Source organism: Daktulosphaira vitifoliae, unplaced genomic scaffold (assembly GCF_025091365.1).
Source record: "Daktulosphaira vitifoliae isolate Bord-2020 unplaced genomic scaffold, ASM2509136v1 Scaffold_4, whole genome shotgun sequence".
Lineage (NCBI taxonomy): Eukaryota > Metazoa > Arthropoda > Insecta > Hemiptera > Phylloxeridae > Daktulosphaira > Daktulosphaira vitifoliae.
Window position 1 is genome coordinate 21,289,670 of NW_026099575.1, and position 19,436 is coordinate 21,309,105.

At 25.3% G+C, this 19,436-nt stretch overlaps 2 protein-coding genes across 9 annotated transcripts; one reads left to right on the plus strand and one right to left on the minus strand.

The window, feature by feature from the left end:
* Positions 1 to 857: 857 nt before the first annotated feature.
* LOC126903568 (uncharacterized) lies at positions 858 to 6,770 on the plus strand. Of its 8 annotated transcripts, none has more exons than XM_050681782.1 (4): positions 1,840 to 2,521; positions 2,591 to 2,749; positions 3,362 to 3,753; positions 6,079 to 6,770. In XM_050681782.1, the coding sequence occupies exons 3-4, from the start codon at positions 3,709 to 3,711 to the stop codon at positions 6,532 to 6,534; spliced, it is 501 nt and encodes a 166-aa protein (XP_050537739.1). In that variant the 5' UTR covers positions 1,840 to 2,521; positions 2,591 to 2,749; positions 3,362 to 3,708; the 3' UTR covers positions 6,535 to 6,770. The 8 variants fall into 8 exon arrangements, with proteins under 8 accessions (XP_050537737.1, XP_050537739.1, XP_050537738.1 ...); XM_050681781.1 differs by having other exon boundaries at positions 2,594 to 2,749; XM_050681780.1 differs by lacking the exons at positions 1,840 to 2,521; positions 2,591 to 2,749 and adding an exon at positions 858 to 991.
* Positions 6,771 to 8,781: 2,011 nt separating this feature from the next.
* Positions 8,782 to 17,929, minus strand: LOC126903567 (dual specificity protein kinase splB-like). The gene is made up of 6 exons (XM_050681779.1): positions 17,767 to 17,929; positions 13,888 to 13,986; positions 13,318 to 13,821; positions 11,564 to 12,467; positions 10,303 to 10,759; positions 8,782 to 9,373 (listed from the first exon to the last, which is right to left on the minus strand). Exons 1-6 carry the CDS (start codon positions 17,770 to 17,772, stop codon positions 8,932 to 8,934), a joined length of 2,412 nt encoding a protein of 803 aa, XP_050537736.1. The 5' UTR covers positions 17,773 to 17,929; the 3' UTR covers positions 8,782 to 8,931.
* Positions 17,930 to 19,436: the final 1,507 nt, after the last annotated feature.

Below are 19,436 nucleotides of genomic sequence, written 5' to 3' on the forward strand. Positions count from 1 at the left end.
CATAAATGTATTTTATTGAAAAATTTATAACAACTATTGGATTTTGCAAAGTAATCCCAAGCATTGACACAAAGTCATAAAACAATCCATATAGCTGTTTTTTTACATAAAATAAAAGAATATTATTCTACTTTAAATAGTATTTTAGTTTAAGAAATATCTGTTCAGCATACGTAAATCAAATTCTAATAATTCAGTTAAAAGTATTGTAAGACTGTATGAGATTTAGTATGGAAAATATTTAAATCAGAGTATTTTATAAATTATTATGGTTGAATGTAACAATGTTATTATAATTGTATCAAATATTAATAATTTAATGTTATGGTTTTGTTTATAATCTTTTTTTTTTTATTTCATCATAATAATTTGTACTTATTGGAATAATATCTTATATTAAATACGATTATTGAACGAAACAAAATTTTTAGTCATACATTTTTAAAACTATGATCTTTTTATTTTAATTGTTATAAGATTACGATATTAAAAACCGTCCTATAATGCTTAAGATAAACATTAATCAGCCTTGAATTATTTATTTTTATTTGATCCATGATTTTTCAATGAAGCTATAGTGCAATTAAAACTTAATTTTTAATTGCATATTTAATTATTTAAATCCATAAAAAAAAAAGAAAAGCACTTTATTCATTATTATTATTCTCCAGCTTAAAGTAAAACGAATATTTTCTGGTAAAATTAATAACAATTAATAATTGTTAAGATAAAAATCTAACTAAGAAAGGTATAAATTTACGAATTTATTGAAGCGTTAATTGAGAAACTAAATTTGTGTGATAACAAATATGGAAATTGTAAATGTAGCTATACTTCAATATTGCTTCATCGTACTAAGTCTATATTAGATTGGTGACCGGCGCTGTAAGCACAAACGTCAGTTTCTTAGTGGTCTTCGTGTGTAACTCATCGTAATTGTTTTCACAATTGTTGGTTTCGTAGTAACCATCTTAGCTGCGCGATTTTTTAAGTAAGTCTTATCCAAATGCTTTAGCTTATTTTAGCATAAGTTTTGAATTTTTATAAAAATTTAATACAAAAATTATAGATAGTGTTCTAATTTGATTATTAAAATGAAGCATTTACTTATGTAAAATAATAAGCAATGTGTTCTCAAAACAATGTTTTTTGAAAATAAAACCCAATAGCTTCAAATAAACCACATGGAAAATATATTATTAGGCTACAATTGTCTATATACATTGCTTAAAAAATGTAAATGTGCAAAATACACTTTTTGGAAGTTGGGTAGAAGAAGAATATAAAAATATATTTTATTTTCAATATATATGTTATGTAAACATTCTTAAAAAATTTAAATACTATTTAAACATAATCAAGTGTTCATATTTTTATTAAATTTCTGGTGTTATATGATAATTTCCACTTCTCTATACTATTTGTGAAATTAATGAAAAGAGCATATCATGTAATATACTTACACTTTTTTTAATGTATATTACTTATTATTTATAAAGTTCGTAGAAATTTAGTCGTGATAAAATGTTCAAGTTTGAATTGAAAATATCCTTAAAAAGAAAGGTATCAAATATAAATATCGACCATTAGATAAATCGAAGAACAACTTTTATAATTATAAATATGTTCTTGAAGAAATTCAATAAATAACCTTTATTTTTTTATTCAAAAATTCTCCATTTGAAACATTGATCCCACATATTTAACAAAGGTTATTATCTATTTAAATAATTTTATTATTTTCATATAATTAAGTTAAATTCATTAATTTATTTTATTTTTTATACAGGTATAGGTTAAAAATGTTAAGTATTATTTTTGCGAATCTTTTATGAACATTGTGTTTTTTAAACTCTTATTCTCATTCATTATATTAGACATATTCGGAATGGAGGGGGTATGTCCTTGAACTGCAAGGCTCTGATTTTTTTGTATACGCTGGAGTCTTTCACTTTTATCGGGTCGGGCTAAAATATATTTTAAATTGCTTAATACACTTTAAGTCTGGTGCAATCTAGTCGCGCACGTTACAACCGCAGTGGTCGGATGACATAATGCGTTGCTCTTAGAATGTATACTCCACAGCGCGTAGATTGGGGTCAAAACCATGTGCGATATTACTCATTTTTAATATTTTTTTAATTAATATTTATCCTTTTTGAGTATTTTGGCTTGTGTTAATCGTAAAAATATTTTGTTCGTCAAATTCTTTAATGAATTTCAAGTACTCGCAAATTAATTTCTTTGATATTTGTTAAAATCATCGTTTACCTTAAAATTGGGTTGGTAGACTAGGAGAAACCGACCTAATTTTTATTTGTGGTTTTATGAATCATATAGAAGTTAATTAACTTGACTAAAATCCGCGATCGGATTTGTAGCGAATAAAAAGTAACTTCTAAGTTAGTTTTAAAAATAGTAGTGCAATAAAAAAAAAAATGCGTTCACTCAGAATCTTTCAACATAATGTATGTAATACACATATTATTTATGTTAAGGCTATACGATAATTATGTACTAGGTGAGTAAATAATATTATCTCAAACTCAAAAAAAATATTAACGTATATGTAATATAAATTTCCGTAAAGTAGATGAATAGAAATTTAAGGGAGAATATGAACAAGGCTGTTGTAGGAAGTGTCCAAATTATGCCCATACAAAAGGTCTTGCGTTCCAAAGAATCTTGAAAACCAAGTTGTTAAGTAGAACAAAAAAGGCAAAGATTTTCTCTAAAGTTATATTATAAGGTTGTTTTATTTACCCTTTTTTACAGTAATTATTTTAATAAAAAATTTGGTTCTATTGTTCATAAAAATATTTTATCAGCACAATAATGCAAAATTTGTTGAAATCATTTTTTCAATAAAGACTTTAATGCCACGACAAAGAATTTATAAGAGCAATCGAATATAAAAAAATTGATAAATATTCTTCCACAGTTTTTCAACGTTTATTTTCTAAATTAATTTAATTTCGGTAGAATGTCTTATGTTTAAAAATATAAGTCTTGTATTTTTAAGAATCACATTTTACTAATCCTTTTAACATCTAAGTATGCTATTATGGATGTAAAAATTTTAATTAAATACCAATTAAGTCAATTTTTAAATAAATTTTAAGAAAATATAATTCAATGAAAAATAAACTCTTTACATATTTCAATTTTGATAAAATGCTGTAAGCATAATAAAGATTTATTATTATTAATTTTATAAAATTTTATTAATCCAGAAATTATTTTTATTTGTGCATTTATACATACAAATAATATGTATATATTAAAATATATATTATATATTTAAAATGTATTTGGTTTTAACATGAATTATAATTTATAAACATTGATTATAATTTTGCAGAATCTCACTGGAAGATGGTCTATTGGTGGATAATTTCAGCTTTTTGGTATGCTATCATTATGATAATTACTAACCCGTTGATGCCCACGCTGATTACAGAGGTTCTTCCTAAATTACCTTTACTACTCATACAACGATTGGGAACTATTCCAATTGAGTCAATATAATAGAACTTTTTGATCACAAGTCTTCTACGCATGTGGAGTTAGTTTACGTGCAGTTTGCCTACTTGAAAGTGAAAAACTATACTACTGAAGTAATAAGTCGTCGGCCTTCAGACTGGTTCATAGATATTAAAAACAAATCGCTCAATACGGAAAAGTATTCAAAAAGGAGGACAGTTTCCGATGTATTCTAAACCAGAACAGGCCGAAAACAATATGTTCATTAAGGTACGCTTATAAATGTTAAATAATTATTAATTTTCAATCAAATGGTTTCATTTATTATTTTTTATTGATTTATTTACTGGAATTCTATTCTTCGGGTCTTTGTGATTATTTCAAACAATATTTAAAGGTACTTTCTACTTTGTTAACATATTAATGACTAAGCAATACTGAAGTTAACATATTTTATTTTTCATGCGTTACAAAAAATTTCAACTATTCAAAAATTTATTAATTGATTCTAAATATTTCTTTTAAATACATGCGAACCTGACAAAACCGTGTAAATGATCACAGAAAATTTTAGCGATAAATTAACATTTAAACTAAACAATACTTTAGCTTGTTGAAAACAATAAAATAAATAAGACAGATTTTTAACTGATTGGATATTAACAATTAGCTACTGCTAATTGTTTATTAAAACTTCCTATCCGAACGCATTTGTTTGAACATAATTAAAGACAATTGCTGTACCAAATGAGACCAAGGTTTATGTTTATGTACAAAACATTACATTGCAAATTGAGAAAACCCATGTAAAAATGCGGTGAGTTATAGATTTCGATATAAAAACACTGAATACAATGTTTCAAGGCAAATGCATAAATGCATTACTTAGATTTTCTGACTTCCGTAAATGAATTGTTGTCAAAATAATGTTTTTATCGATTAAAAAGTGTATTTATATTTCAAATGGATATGATTATTCAAAAATGTGGGTAAAATTATGATAAGCCTGTTTTGTTTTAATATGTTTATATGTCCATATAGTTAAGACAACTAGTAAAAAAAAAAGCAAGGTCGCGTCATTTTTCGTTAGGACTAATAGTCCATAGGAATTCTTAGATAATCATATAATTTAAAGTCAATAAAATTACTTATAACAGTATTATATTTTTCGTTAGAAGTCATTAATGTAATAAATAGGTAGTGTAAACAGCTATTACAACATACAATCCACTACGCATAATAAATTCATAGGTCTATTCGCTTGCATTGATTCAACTCATTTAAACATAACGCATGATTCTCTAATAGTTCAAATATATTTTGTTATTTAAAAAGTCTCTAACAGAGTAAATATTAACTATCATAAGGTCAGTGAGTTTTTTGGACTAGTAATATTTTTAAGTTTTAGTGTTTTTGTAAACAATTGTTAAAGAAATAAATAATTTTACGTTTTAATATTTTATAAGGTATAAGTGCATTAAAAACAGCTGTTCGTAAGTGTATGTGTGTATTTAATATAAATTATTCTACGTGAACTTTAACTCGTAGTGTAAGAATACTATCACGGAAAATATCCTATTGATTTAATGGAACCAGTTTCACTGTTGTATTGTACTTAAAAGTTTTCTACACAAGCAATTTTAATTTTTCTTTTGTTATTTACTTAACTATTTATATTAAATATTGTTATTGATAATCAGTTTAGTTGATTATTAGTATATTGATAGTAATATATTTATTATTGATATGGTTGTACAGAAAAAATCTACAGAATCTTTTGTTAAATTTATCTACTAAAAATAGAGTAATTGATTTCATATAAATTATCTTGGTTCAACATTGTTGGGTCATATAAAAAATCTGTGAGTATACTTAATTTATTCAGTTATCTTGTAGTACTAAAATTATACGAGGCTCACAGTCCTGTAGGAGCTAAGTTCACATACATCCTTCGCTCTTCATTAATATACTCGCTGAATATTGTAATAGTCATATTCCTACAAATAAAAATACATAGTAAAAACTATATATATTTAAAATGAAGACTATGATCCATGAGCTCGGAAACGCTATAGTATTCCCTTAGTCACACCACTTAATTAACATTGGATGGCTGTCTTATTAAATCTAAATTCTTGCATAATATTTAGTTTATTGGATTTTTTAAAATGTATTTATTTCCTTATCGCTTAATAATAAACATTAACATAAATTAAATAATTTATAATTTATATTGTTTCATTAACTTTGTTCTATAAAATGATTACTGCGTAGACCACTCACGATGTTTTAAATAAATTTATGTTTTATTATTATATTTTATGATATTACCTTAAATTTGATTTTTTCTTTACCAAATCAGGAATACAGTAAATTAAAATTTTCTAATTATGAGTTTTAAATATTAAATAATGTAAATCATTTCAAAGAAAAATGAAATATCAAAGTAGTATATTAATTATATTGGAATATATTGAGTACAATGTAGACGGAAAAAATGTTTACTAATATTTTGGAAAAAATAAATATCGTTGGTGTGATTTTTTTTAAATGTTTCTATTCATCAGGATTTAAAAATATAACCTTTTGTTTTAGAGTTTATCACCTGCGTGGTTGGCCAAAGTAGCATACGTTGTCATGCTTCAGATGCTGTTGTTATCTACTGTGCGACAAGTGGCTGCGGTCAAAATGGCTCGCGTGCCCCGTATATACAATGCACTGATTACCAGCGACCAAGAACTCATACCCAGCCAAGCTGATCCGATTGTTTCACCAGTATTGCATCCTCTTCCATTCTTAGTGTTACCATATACATCATACTCTATGTTTTCTTTATATCCTACTGGAACTAAAAAGTATATTCACTCTTACACAGCCGAGCCCGAAGAAAGGCCAGAGGCAGATAATAGTGCCGTTATTAAGAATAATACGCCAGAAAATAGAGAAATTCCTGATGTACCTCCACCTCCACTATTTCCCCAAAAAATTGGGAAAAAAGAAGAAAAAAAAATTGAAGAGTTTCCACCTGCACCAGTTGGTTATGCTGTTTAAATATTTTATGATATTTGTTGATAATTCAAATTGCATGTGTTTTAACTATTAGCTATTAAAATTAATGTACGATGTACAAACATGCAATAATATGATTAAAAGACAACAGGGACAGTTATATACTAGAGTAAGTGAGGATGTAAGGTTTAAGAGTTATGTTTTGACTATCAAAATATGCATGATTGTAAAATTATTTATTTATGTGCAAGCCTAAAATAAAATGCTCAATAATATAATCAAACAATTGATTTGTAAAAAATTGTTACGGTATTATTATTTTGTATACTTAATCAAAATTATACATTGACAATTTTGTATTTCAACAATGTTTAATTGACTTGTTGCCAGTTTTACTAGTCTAATTATCGTAGAACCAGAAAAAAAATTATAAATTATTATTTAAACTGAACAAATTAAAATTAAAATTAAAAATTGTAAATATTACGATTGATCATTTGTGTACATTTTGTTAACTATTTACTAAACATTTTTGTGATATCTTACCCGACCTAAAATATTTTTATGCAAAGTCTTTTTTCATAATAACGTAAAAAAAATTAATTAAAAACAAGAAGAATTACTATAGATAATTCAATTATTGTTTAAAAATAATATACAAAATATATTTACAAAAAAATAAATTTAAATGATTATTGTATTTTTATTTAATTAAATATGTTTGATTAGTTTAAGAATAATAAAAAAAAAAATGAATTTTTTTCCCGTCATCAGCAAACTAGTTACTTAAATTTATTTAATCAAGCATGACTTGTAAAATATTTATATAAATCTGAAAATTTCAGTTTGTAGTAAGACCTAGTTTTGCCATGAAAAAATAAAGAAATTTATTTATGAGATATACCGCTTAAAAGTTGCACCTGGAGCAATAGCAGCTCCCCTTGATCACCCTAAATACACAATCGATCAAACGTTTTGTTTTATCAAAACCCAATAAATAAATTTTTTGGAGTTGTTCTAAACTTCTAGTAAAATAATTTTTTTACAAAATCTAATGAGTCAATTTTGACAACTTATTATTAAAGCAAAAACAAATGTTAAATTTTAATCGTGTCACATTGACGTTTCTTAACATGTATTTCATTTTTTGATATATGTCAGATAACACATTTTTTTTAAACATATCATATTATCAATATTAAACGCAAAATCCTATTTTTGTAATTTATCAACTTTTGGATACAAGCCAATGATCTATTATTCATAAATAGACATTTTAAGTACATTCTATACGTAAAATTTGCCAGGTGATTTGTATAAAAGTAATCGCCACTGAATTTAAGTTGCATTATTTGATTATTATACGTTTGTAATCTTAATATTTATAAAAGAATATCCATCATTATTAAACTTGAAAGAAAAACAATTTAGTTATGTATTATCGATTATCAAATAAAAATTCAATAGTTTGTTTTAAAATATCATAACATTTAAAAATTATCTTTCTCTACAGTTGTCCTACTTGTCCCTATCAAACAACATTTGCTGCAGTTATTTACATCTTATTTGTTTATTGAGTTGTATATGTTACGCCGTAATAATGAGTTACTAACTTTACCAAAATTCAATAATATTTTACCTGGTTATTGGTAATCATTGATAACAAAATTTTTATAACTTTAGTAGATTTGAAACTTCTTGAAATTAATGTGCAAATAAATTAGCATAAAAATTATAGTATAAATTAATCTTTGTTTTATTATAGGATTATAAATTAGTGGATTTTTATTGAACACTTTCAGTTTATTTTTGCTAGATTATACTGATTTTTTTAAATTTAGCAATTGTACCTAACAAAAATTGTAATCTTATGTAATTAATTTATAAGTACAAACATACTTTTTATTTTATAGTCAACGAAAAATACAATTAAATAAAATTTAATAATTTAATTGACAATCAAATGAATTGTTGATCTATATAAATAAGCTTTTATTAAACTAATCTTAAGCATATTATTTTGATAGCTCGTTCTCATAATAATTAACTAAAAATATGCTCCTTAAAGTTTAGATCGTAAATATTACTTAATGACTTTCTTGACCTTGGAACTCAGATTTTTTTGTGTATACTAATATACCGAACATGTTTAATTTAAATAAAATTATTGTACCATAAATTATCATCAATGAAATTGAAATAAAAATTAATTTTTTATGTATGGTACAAAAAATGTTCTATTTTTAAAAAATTATAAAAATTATATTTAGAGTACAAAACACGAGTATATAATTTAAATCATTGTTACAGTTTTTAATAAAAATAGATTGATTATTTTGTACATTATACAAAGAGGACAGTAAGAAAAAAAATTTACAATCAGAATTATGCAAAGTATTTTTATAAAGGAAAGTCAAAGATTTTAGATATTGGAAAATTTTAAGCCTTGACAGTTTTTGGCACAGTAGTAGGGCTGGCACTTGTGGTAACACTAGGCGATGATTTAACATTTACAATTGGTTCAGCAAGAGGAGTAAAATCGACGATCCTTGGTCCTTGTTTAGAACTTTTTACATCCAATCCTGGGTATGGCACGTGAGATGGTGAGTATTTAAACACTTGTGAATGTAATGGATGACTTTTTGATGCAATGGACATAGGAGTGCCCGACATAATACCAAAAATATTGGCTGTATTCGCTTCTGGAGTCAAGGACGGGGATCCTTCAATGAAGTATCCTTGTTTAAATAAAGCGTCAAAGTTAGTGAATGCTGTTTCCGGTGAGTAAGAGTTCATCGACGCTTGACCTGCATATGCCTTAATGGATGGATGGTCAAAGAATTTAAAACTATCAAGCTGTGAATCGCTTGAAGGATCGTACCTAAAATATCAATTTCTGTGTAAAAAATATACTTTACTATTTTAGAGTTATTTTTAGTTTAAAAATCAGCTGATATTTACGAATAAAAACATTTAATACGTAGTACCGAAATAAATGTACATATAACTTAATTTCGGAATAAATTTAAGTGTAACTAAGATATTTTATATTTTGATACTGATTGTAAATATGGGGGCGTAATGTAGCGCAATACATCATTCAGTCGTCGCATTAACACTAATATTTAGCTATGTTGTTTGCTGTTGGTTCCTGGATGGGTGACCACGCGGAAATTTTAACAGTGACACACCCCTTGCCCCATACTTGTTTCCTCAGCCATAATGAGGTTACGTCAGGTCGATAGCCGGTATAAAATTCCGTCAAATCGTTTTAAGCAGAGTCGACCCCATGTAGTTGGGATTAAGACTATGGTAATGACGATGTTACGGACAATAAATCGAATTAGTTTATTATCGATCACAATTATATTTTTAATGAAATTAATCTTTTAAAATTTTCGATTATCATTTAAATTAAATAATTATTTAACTATTTAATTTAAAATAAAACAAATTTTTTTTGATAAAATTAATTATTACACTGTTATGTAATGTGATTGAAATTTATCGATTTCAAGTATCTTATTAAGTACTAAATCTAAGAAAACGGCCTATTTAGTTCAGTCAAAATCGCGTCGTGTCTTAGTACGTTGGTGTCGGTGNTATGGTAATGACGATGTTACGGACAATAAATCGAATTAGTTTATTAGATAACGTTATGTTGGGCTATGTAGGTTTTTTGGTCACCTTATCATAAGCATAGCTTTTCAGAAAGAACGTTAATGATAAATATAGTAATAATAAAAGAATAAATAAATGTAAATCTTATGTTAGAACTAAAAATAATGACCGTGCAAGAATTTTACTTACAGAGAAGGAAATTGTCCTGAAAACACAGGGCCTTCTTGAACTATTTGAATTGTGTTACTTTTCTTTGGTAACTGTGCTTTGACACCAGCATTAGATTTAATCTCTTGTTTATTTTCAGGATTATTACTTCTATCTAATGGTGTACTAGTACTAGACCCTAATATCACAGTATTTTCAGTAGTTACACCATTTCTTGAAACTGAAGCATCGATTTTAGCTACATCTGATTTTTCACCGTTATTTAAAACTTCTACAGATGGTTGAGCAGTACTCCCAAGATTGCTAAATGTATTTAAGTTTGATCCAATCAAGCTCACTGGTTCATAAATGTATAATGGTTGTTGAACACCTTGATTATTTAGTCTAACGTCTAACGAATAGTCTGTTTCACTGAACAAATTAGGGTCTGAGGCAGTTACAATAGGTGCGTTTAATACATTTTGTAATGATGTAACATCTAAAAAAAATGTATTAAAATTTAATGTAATTATGAATTTATAGATTTTAAAGTAAACAGTTGTAGGTTTTTGAAAAATCAGAGTGCGCCATAGTGTCCACGTTACACCCTCATATTTTAATCTATAAAATCTATAATTGGTAATGGTAAGTTTTATTGTGAATTATTATTCTTAAACTTTGGCATTATTGTAAGAATGAAGAACACTGACTTACAAATTATTTTAATCTGATATATTAAATTATAAAATTACGATTTATTTATTAAATTATTAAGAATGTAATAATTATGTGCTTACTTGTTATGATAATATAGAATATATGTTTGTTTTTTATCTTTAACTCAACTTAATTACCTTAAAAATTATAATATTAATGAATAAAATTCAAGTTAAATACTTTTAAATCATCATAGTATATAATAATTTTATAAGGTCTTAATAACAAATATATCTAGGCGTTGTTAATAAATTAACTTAATTGCTATAACTATAGAATAAATATTCAAACAATATAACGGCATAGAATATATGAATTAAAGCTGAGTGGACAAAAAGTGATATTCGAAAAAGTGATCTACAATAATTGTAAATTAGTTGGGGAAATTATTTTTTCTCGTGCTACACCCTCTCCAATGAGAGAAAATTATAAAATTATTACAAATAAATTATTAATAAATATATTTATATTTATTTAATTTTAAAATACTAAAGTTTTATGTTAATTCATAATTNAAATTATTAATAAATATATTTATATTTATTTAATTTTAAAATACTAAAGTTTTATGTTAATTCATAATTACCACTATTTACTGGATTTTGTTCTACAATCCCAGTATCGGCTGGTTTATCATTTTCAGATACTTCTGTTGGTGTTGGTTGGGATAAGTCATTGGTTGGGTTGGGTTGATCACTTGAATTTTCATTGTTGCTATCGTTTTGAACGTCACTGTTATTTTCCGTTGGAACTTGATTTTGGTTATCACTTGTAATTTGACTACTATTCTCAACATTCTCAACATTTTCTTCATTATTGTTATTGCCATTGTTAGAATCGTCTTGATTGGAATTAGATGGAATATCTGTAACCAAATTATTAGAATCATCTTGATTGACAATAGCTGGAATATCGGTAACCAATTTGTTAGAATCGTCTTGATTGACAATTTCTGTAATATCGGTAACCAAATTGTTATTCTCAGTTACAGTTTCTTTAACATCTTCAACTGTAACTGGTGAATCTTCTTTAAAAGATTCTGAGGTATTATCTTGTTTAACTGAAGTTGTACTTTCTACATCATCATGAACTGAATTGGGTTCATTGGACTCTTCATTAGTAGCAACGTTAGATTGATCTTCGTTTTGTTTAGAATCTTGTGCGGTGTCAATAGCCGCTGGTACTTCATTGTAATTCAAAGCATCAGAAGTAGGATCGGTTGTGATTGAATTGACCTCCTCTTGCGGCGGTGAACTGTTAGTTGGTTCTAACTTCTGTGCTAAATCACTTTCGATAGGTTTTGATTGCACAGTAGATACTCCCAAAGATGGATTATTTGTTAAAACAGATTGAGGCGTTTCTGTTTCTCCTAAACTAGCTGGAACAGGGATAATACCCGTGTTATACTTATCACCAATATCTTGATTGACTACTATTGGGTGACTTGAAGTATGTGTAGCCTTGTCTGCAAGAGATGTCTGGTAAAAAGACTGAAAAAAATGTTCATATTTAAAAAAAAACATTATTCATTACTTAAAACTGATTTGAGAATTCATTTATTACTCGTTATTTAACAATGAGAAAAAATGTTACAATAATATCAATAATAAAAAGTATATAGCTGCCAATTAATTAATGTTGACAATAATAAATGTATTTTTATTAAAATGTATGTACTCACTTAGATAATTTAATCAAGAAATAACCCGTTATTCAAATAACAATAGCATGGTAGTTTAATTTAAATGTTGGCGAGTAGTAAATTAAACACATACGTGAAGTAAAAATTTTTTTGAACTAAAATGTAATTACAATAGTAAAAATGATTTTCTATGTTTGATAACTTTGTTTTGTGTTGAATAATACAAAATGTGATATCTCTATTAGTGTTTGTGAAATTATTTTTACAATGATCTCTGACAGATTCATAATTTAAGTAAACGAGTTATAATATACATTAGGTTCAAGGTTATAATTATTTAAACTAAAATTAAGAAGATATTTAGTTGGACTACAATATACTAAGTATACTATACTTATTTCATTTGTCTATATAGAGAGATACCTATTTAAGTATAAATATATATATTTCTAAAGAATGACACTGTTAGTTTAAATTTGTATAGGAATTAGAATTATAATAGATGATTAGTTTATAAATAATTTTCTCTTTTTTATACCAATTATATGTTATAAAAAAAAATGATTTATTATGAAAAATTTATATTTAGAAATATTTTCGTGTATGTAAACATGTTATAGTATTGATGATTATTGTAGAATAATTATTATCTAGGAATGTTTTTAAGAGAAAAAATATTTTAAATATAATAAACACACCTGAATTTGAGGGATTCCATGTTGTCCTGTAAATCCAATGGGTATGAAGCCTACAACTGCAGGTTTAGGGCAATTTTTAAATAATGATTCGAAAGGAATAACTGGATGATTTAAAACGGTTTCTTTTGGCTTATATTGCTTAATGTTATGGTCGACGGGCAAATTTGCAGAAGGTAATTTAGATCCATGATGTACATTAAATTGATGTTCTTGGAAAATTTTTCCTGGAATATTGTTGAATGTAATTTTACCAGTGTACTGATTTTCAATGGGTGTCGGGAAAGATGCAAATCCAAAAGGATTAGGTCTATCGAATCGATAAGAAGATTGTGGATAAGGAGAAGCTTGACCAAAAAAAGGTCTTTGAACAGAGTAGGCTGTTGGACTTTGATAACCGGGAAACGGACCAAATTGTGGAAATGTTTTTTGATATGCTCCATGATGGAATCCATTGTAGCAAGGCTGAGGACTGGGTGGTATATTGTAGTTTTGTAGTCCATTATACTATCGAAAAAGATTGTGAACATTAAATTTTATTTAAAAATAATTAACAGTATGTTTATTATTTACTTGTCGTGCATGATTATACAATGGATCAAGTCCGGAAAATTTAAATGCATCACAGAGAACTGTGGCAAATATGAATGCCAATCCTGTCACAATGGTTACCTAAAAATATATTACAAATAAATAAATTATATTGATACATATAATAAAATACTGATTTTAAGTTTTTTTTTCAAGTTCAGACGACAATTATTAAATAAGTCTATAATTATTACGTGATCATAAGAAAACTCGTTTAACTATAGTTGAGCTATCTAATTGCAAAAGTCACTTGTGTTAAATTTTTTTTTTTCGCAACTTTGCTTTTACTTGAAGTATTAGATTATAATTACATAAAAAAAAGCATTCTTTTGTAAATAGAGGAATCATTCATATTTTTATTTTAGAATTGATCATAAAAACTTTGTTTAAAATAATTAAATAACGTATTGCAATGGATAACAACTATAAATTTATTCTACATTGATATTTTAAAATAAATCATCATATATTTTTTTATATTTTATTGGAGTTTCTCTTTTTAAAGTTTTGTTGGCTTTGTAAAACACCGTTTAATCTGTATTAAGATATTTAATAGTCAATTTTAATTAAGTTAATAAAACATTTAACATGATTTCCTTTCTCTTTGTTAATTTAAAACAATAATAAAATTATTTATTAATAAATTAAGTAAAATTGTTTATTTAAAATGTATAATGTAAATTGAAAACCCGATGTTTATTCCTTCACTACTTATAAATTCATCATTTTATGAAGATTCAATTGTATATATTATGAGGATAAACAACTGACCTTTCCTGTTTTTAGTGTACAGAATTTTGTTAATATATCATAGTCGTTTCATTCTACTGGGTCAGTTGAAATCCAAATAAATGAGTAGGTTTTATTACACAACATAATGTTCAAGACTGACATTATTTAACTAATTCTTGATAAATAATAAAAAACTAACTTGTATATTAAAAAATTATACAACTTTGACAAAAATATAAAATAAAACATGATAAATAAATGAAACACAACAATAAAAAATAGACTTATAATATTAGTTTCTATAATAAATATATATTTTGTAAGTGGGTATTCATGATATTAAGCTACGCATAAATACTTCCTACATGATTGTATTAGTAAAATACTCTCATGGAGAAAAATTATTTATTTCATATTACATGTAATTGCCATTAATTATTGAAAAATTAAACAAGTTCTATAAGAATAAATGTTTATATAGGTGTTAATTTCTTTCGCATATTTATATTAATTTGTTTTCTTTGATCCTAACAACAACAGTCATATCTAATTTTTTCTACAAAAATCTTATTTACTTAAAATGGTAATGCAAATTTAATTCTAAGTTTTAGAAATCTATAATAACTAATTATAGGTGAAAATGGTACCAAAAAAATGTATTTTTTATGCCATATGTCTTTTAAGATCCCAGTAAAAATATATTTATTGCGGATGATACTTCTCTACAAGGGTAAAAACTGAAGTAGTCTAATAACCTTGGCCTTGGAGTATAGATATAAATAGTCAATAATATTTACATATAAAATAATTATCCTGGAATTCCATTTAAAAAACAGTTTTATTTAAAAACTGAATAACACGTTAAGCGACTGGCTATAGAGGTATTATGTTTAATAAAATAATATAATAATAATATAATAGTTTTTTGATTACCCAAAACATACTGTAAACAGTACATAATAGCTGTTTATAGATTTAAAAACGTCACTATGATTAATTTTTATGTCTCATGGAATGTCGCTGTTAATATTACCGCAATTAGATTTTCGAAATTGATTTACAAGTGACCTTTGACGAATGTCGGCCATCAAAAACGTTTCGTCAGGTGTAACATTATTTTAATATTGTCATATTATTATTTATTTTGTCAGATGTTTGTCAATCAACAAAATGTTCAAAGAAAAAAACTTTTTTTGGCACAGCTCTTATTCTCGTTATCAGTGCGCTGAACTAATTAAATACGCCTACTAGTTACTATTTACGACTACCGACTTGAAATTGAAATAGTGTAATTTGTGTTTACCTTGGATTGGGACCGAACATTCTAATTACAGTACACGATTATGACGGAAGTTCTTCATCCTTTCGTCTTAATGTTATTTTGGAAAAACCATATCTCAATAATTCAATAAGTTGAAAATCGATTTACTAAATTCTTTCCGCATTTATTTGTAAACACGTGACAATTAACCAGTTTATCACCATTTAACAAATGAATTTAATATTTCAGTTTTTCTGTATAAACTATTGTGATTAGAATTCAACATCATCATATATATATATATATATATATATATATGTATGTATATTAAAAAAATTATTTTAAAAACACCCTCAAAAATATCCAAGTTGCTTAGCAGCTAATTATCATCATGAAGGTATTTAAATAAAAAATTTTACATATATCGTCTAAAAATTCAGTTAATAAAAGAACACTAATCTAGACAGTTATGATATTCGCTACACTAATAATCACACACACAAAAAAAAAATAATATTCATTAAATTTACTTTCACAATATTTTTTCATAATCTTTATAAAATCATGTGTATAAATTAAGGAAAAGATACGTCATTAACATGCAGCAATAATCTATCAGTTAATTCATATGCACACAACACTGACTACGTTAAATATATCTCTGTGTCAAACTAAATATGTTATGGATATAATATATTGCATAGTTTTCAATCTCATAATCTTCTTTCAGTAATAGATTTTTATAAATTTTCTTTGGGAGTTACTATAGAATAAAATTTACTTGAAATACGTGTCAGTTTCTTACCCTACATATTAGATAGTATAAAAATATTGATGTCTAACGAGAATCCAGACTCCAAGGACCACAACCATCGTAAATGCATCTCTTCAATTCTAATATATCTCATTAAACAGAAATTGAATAATTCCTAAAGTTATTATAGCTTTTATTATAAGGTGTGTACAGTAGGAAAGAAAACTAAATTAAATTCTCATTGTCTATAACAATTAACTCATTTCCTTATTAATGAACAATATTTACACAATATTTAGTTATACAATTTTAATAGATTATACTACTACGAGATCATTTTTTAATCTTGGATTTTTAGATAAAACAAAATGTTGATAAAAAATATAAACTTATCAATAAAAAGTAAAACAATATAAATAATATTACGGGTATGTAATAAACATAAAATTTATATTCCATTGTCACATACTTTTCGATTTTCTTTCTCTTTCAGAAAATTTTTCAAACCAATCAGAAAACATTTGTTGTTAAATTCTTTAGCAAAAACTTTTTTTATACGCAAAAAGGATTGTATATTTAGCTGAATTAGATACCTTTTAATAAAATTATAATAAGTTGAGTTATGGTTCCAATATTCCAAATGATTCAGTCTATCTACAAAATTTACTATTCCTTCCAATTCTAAAATATTTAGATATTACAACACTATGTTGTGTAAAATTTAAAGAAAAATTTTATTCAAATAACCTTACTAGAACTTAATTGAGTATAATAATTTCAACAAAGATATATAAATGTATTAATAATAAGTTTATGGCTTTACTATTGTGTTATAATAATAATTAATACATTATCATTATAAAAACTAAATGTTCATAAATATTTCAGTTAAATTGAACTTAAATTAAATAAATAAAACATTTTGAATATCAAATTCAATGTCAATAAAAATCTTAATTTAGTGGTAATTAAAAAAAATTGATTGAATTTTCAAGTTTTCATTTTTAATCCTGCTTAACTTATAATTAATACTATTAAAAACATGTTATATTTAAACTACTTAAAGTATTTAGTAAATAAATTGAAATTAAAACCATACAAATTATTTACTTACTCCCATTGTGTGTTAGTCCGTTAAAGAGAAGTGTCTAACGCGAAAGATGAAATAATAATGCAAGTATACTATTTAGCGTTCGGCACTTCTCACATATGTGTCGAGGATCAATAATAAGTATTATTTAATACCGGTTCCTTATACATATATAGTTGTTTAACCAAGCTGGAGAGAAATACAAAGAATATTATATGCACTAAAAACCGATTCAGCATAATACATTCTAAGTCTGTTGCTGATTGGTCATACTCATCAGTTCGATGGCGAACCGGTAGGGATACTACTCTAGTATGATTGTTTATAATGCTACCAGCATCCAACTTGCTAAGGAATATTTATTTAGTGGCACTTTATTCCGTAGAACACTGTCTTGTTGTAGGGTTTTACCAGAAAACCAGCTAAATGTTATAATCACAATTAAAAAGGTTATAAGGCATGTAATATTTTACATATATATTTTATGTAAATCCAATTCTTTAGGTACATAAAATTTTTAATTTTCAATGAATAACCAAATATGTTTTTATTGAATATACTGTAGAAATAAAAATTATTGCTTATTGTTAAAGATAATGATATTGAATATATAGAAATAATTGACTAATTTTTAAATATTCATAATTGAGAAATTTTAACTAAAATTAAATCAACAAAAAAAAAAACAATCAAAGAAAAAACTTTTCAACCCAATAATTATAACATTTCTCATTAATAACAATATAATAATCTATTCTGATCATAATCATCACTGAAATTAATTTAATTAAAAAAATTATAGGTCAACAAAATTATTTGTAGAAGGTTGTAAAAATATAATAGTCATATTGTAGTCGTGTGTGATCATTCATTCAGTAAGCTTTTTTTAATAATTATAAAATCTATAAGTGTTATCGATATAATTACAGAAAACCTATGAATGAATTATAAAAATCTGTAGAAAATAACAAATAACAAAAAATGTTTGAAACTTTTATTTTCTTCACTTTTGATCAATGTATTTATGTAGTTAAAAAAACATTTTTTTTTAATTTTTAAGTTCTTTAATTAGAAGGGACTAGTATCCTAAGTTTCTCCAGATTTAGCAAATGAAAATAACGCCAAATCAACATTGTCCTGGATTTCATTTTTTTGCGGAATAACTTGCTATGAGTCTATCTCAATATATTTATAGAATTAGATATTTGATTATGTTTAAAGTTGGAAGAACGTGCTACGTGCAGTCCAAATAATATTTAAACGAAATAACATAAGTAATTTTGTTTTAACTTGATACTGAACAATTTACAAATTGTTACATAGCACGTTATTCCCGCCGACCCTTCAATTATTTAATTATTTAATTATAATTATTTAAGTATTCCAAATATGTTTTAATACTTTGAAAAAAAAGTAGGCTGTGAAAAATATTTAAATACTTGAAATATATATTATATTATAATTTACATACATCAAAAATACTTAAATACTTGGTAAAAATTTTTTAATACTTTAAAAAATGTTTTATATTAAAGGATAATCGACAAAAAACATTTGTCATTAACAAAACAAATTCCTTTCAGCTTGTTTTAATAATAGTGTTAGTGCTGAACAAAATATTGAAATTATATGGAAATCGATATTAGCAGTTAGCATTTTAAACCTTAAAAAAACAATGAGTTACTTTTTCTGTT

What these genes read in the sequence shown, in the direction of transcription:
- LOC126903568 (XM_050681780.1), top strand. Translation starts at nt 3,709, where the DNA reads ATGTATTCTAAACCAGAACAGGCCGAAAACAATATGTTCATTAAG. An exon ending in AAAACAATATGTTCATTAAG is followed by an intron (nt 3,754 to 6,078) that starts GTACGCTTATAA and finishes CTTTTGTTTTAG; the next exon opens with AGTTTATCACCTGCGTGGTT.
- LOC126903567 (XM_050681779.1), bottom strand. An exon ending in ATGGAATCCCTCAAATTCAG is followed by an intron (nt 12,468 to 13,317) that starts GTGTGTTTATTA and finishes CATTTTTTTCAG; the next exon opens with TCTTTTTACCAGACATCTCT. An exon ending in TCAGGACAATTTCCTTCTCT is followed by an intron (nt 9,374 to 10,302) that starts GTAAGTAAAATT and finishes TTGATATTTTAG; the next exon opens with GTACGATCCTTCAAGCGATT.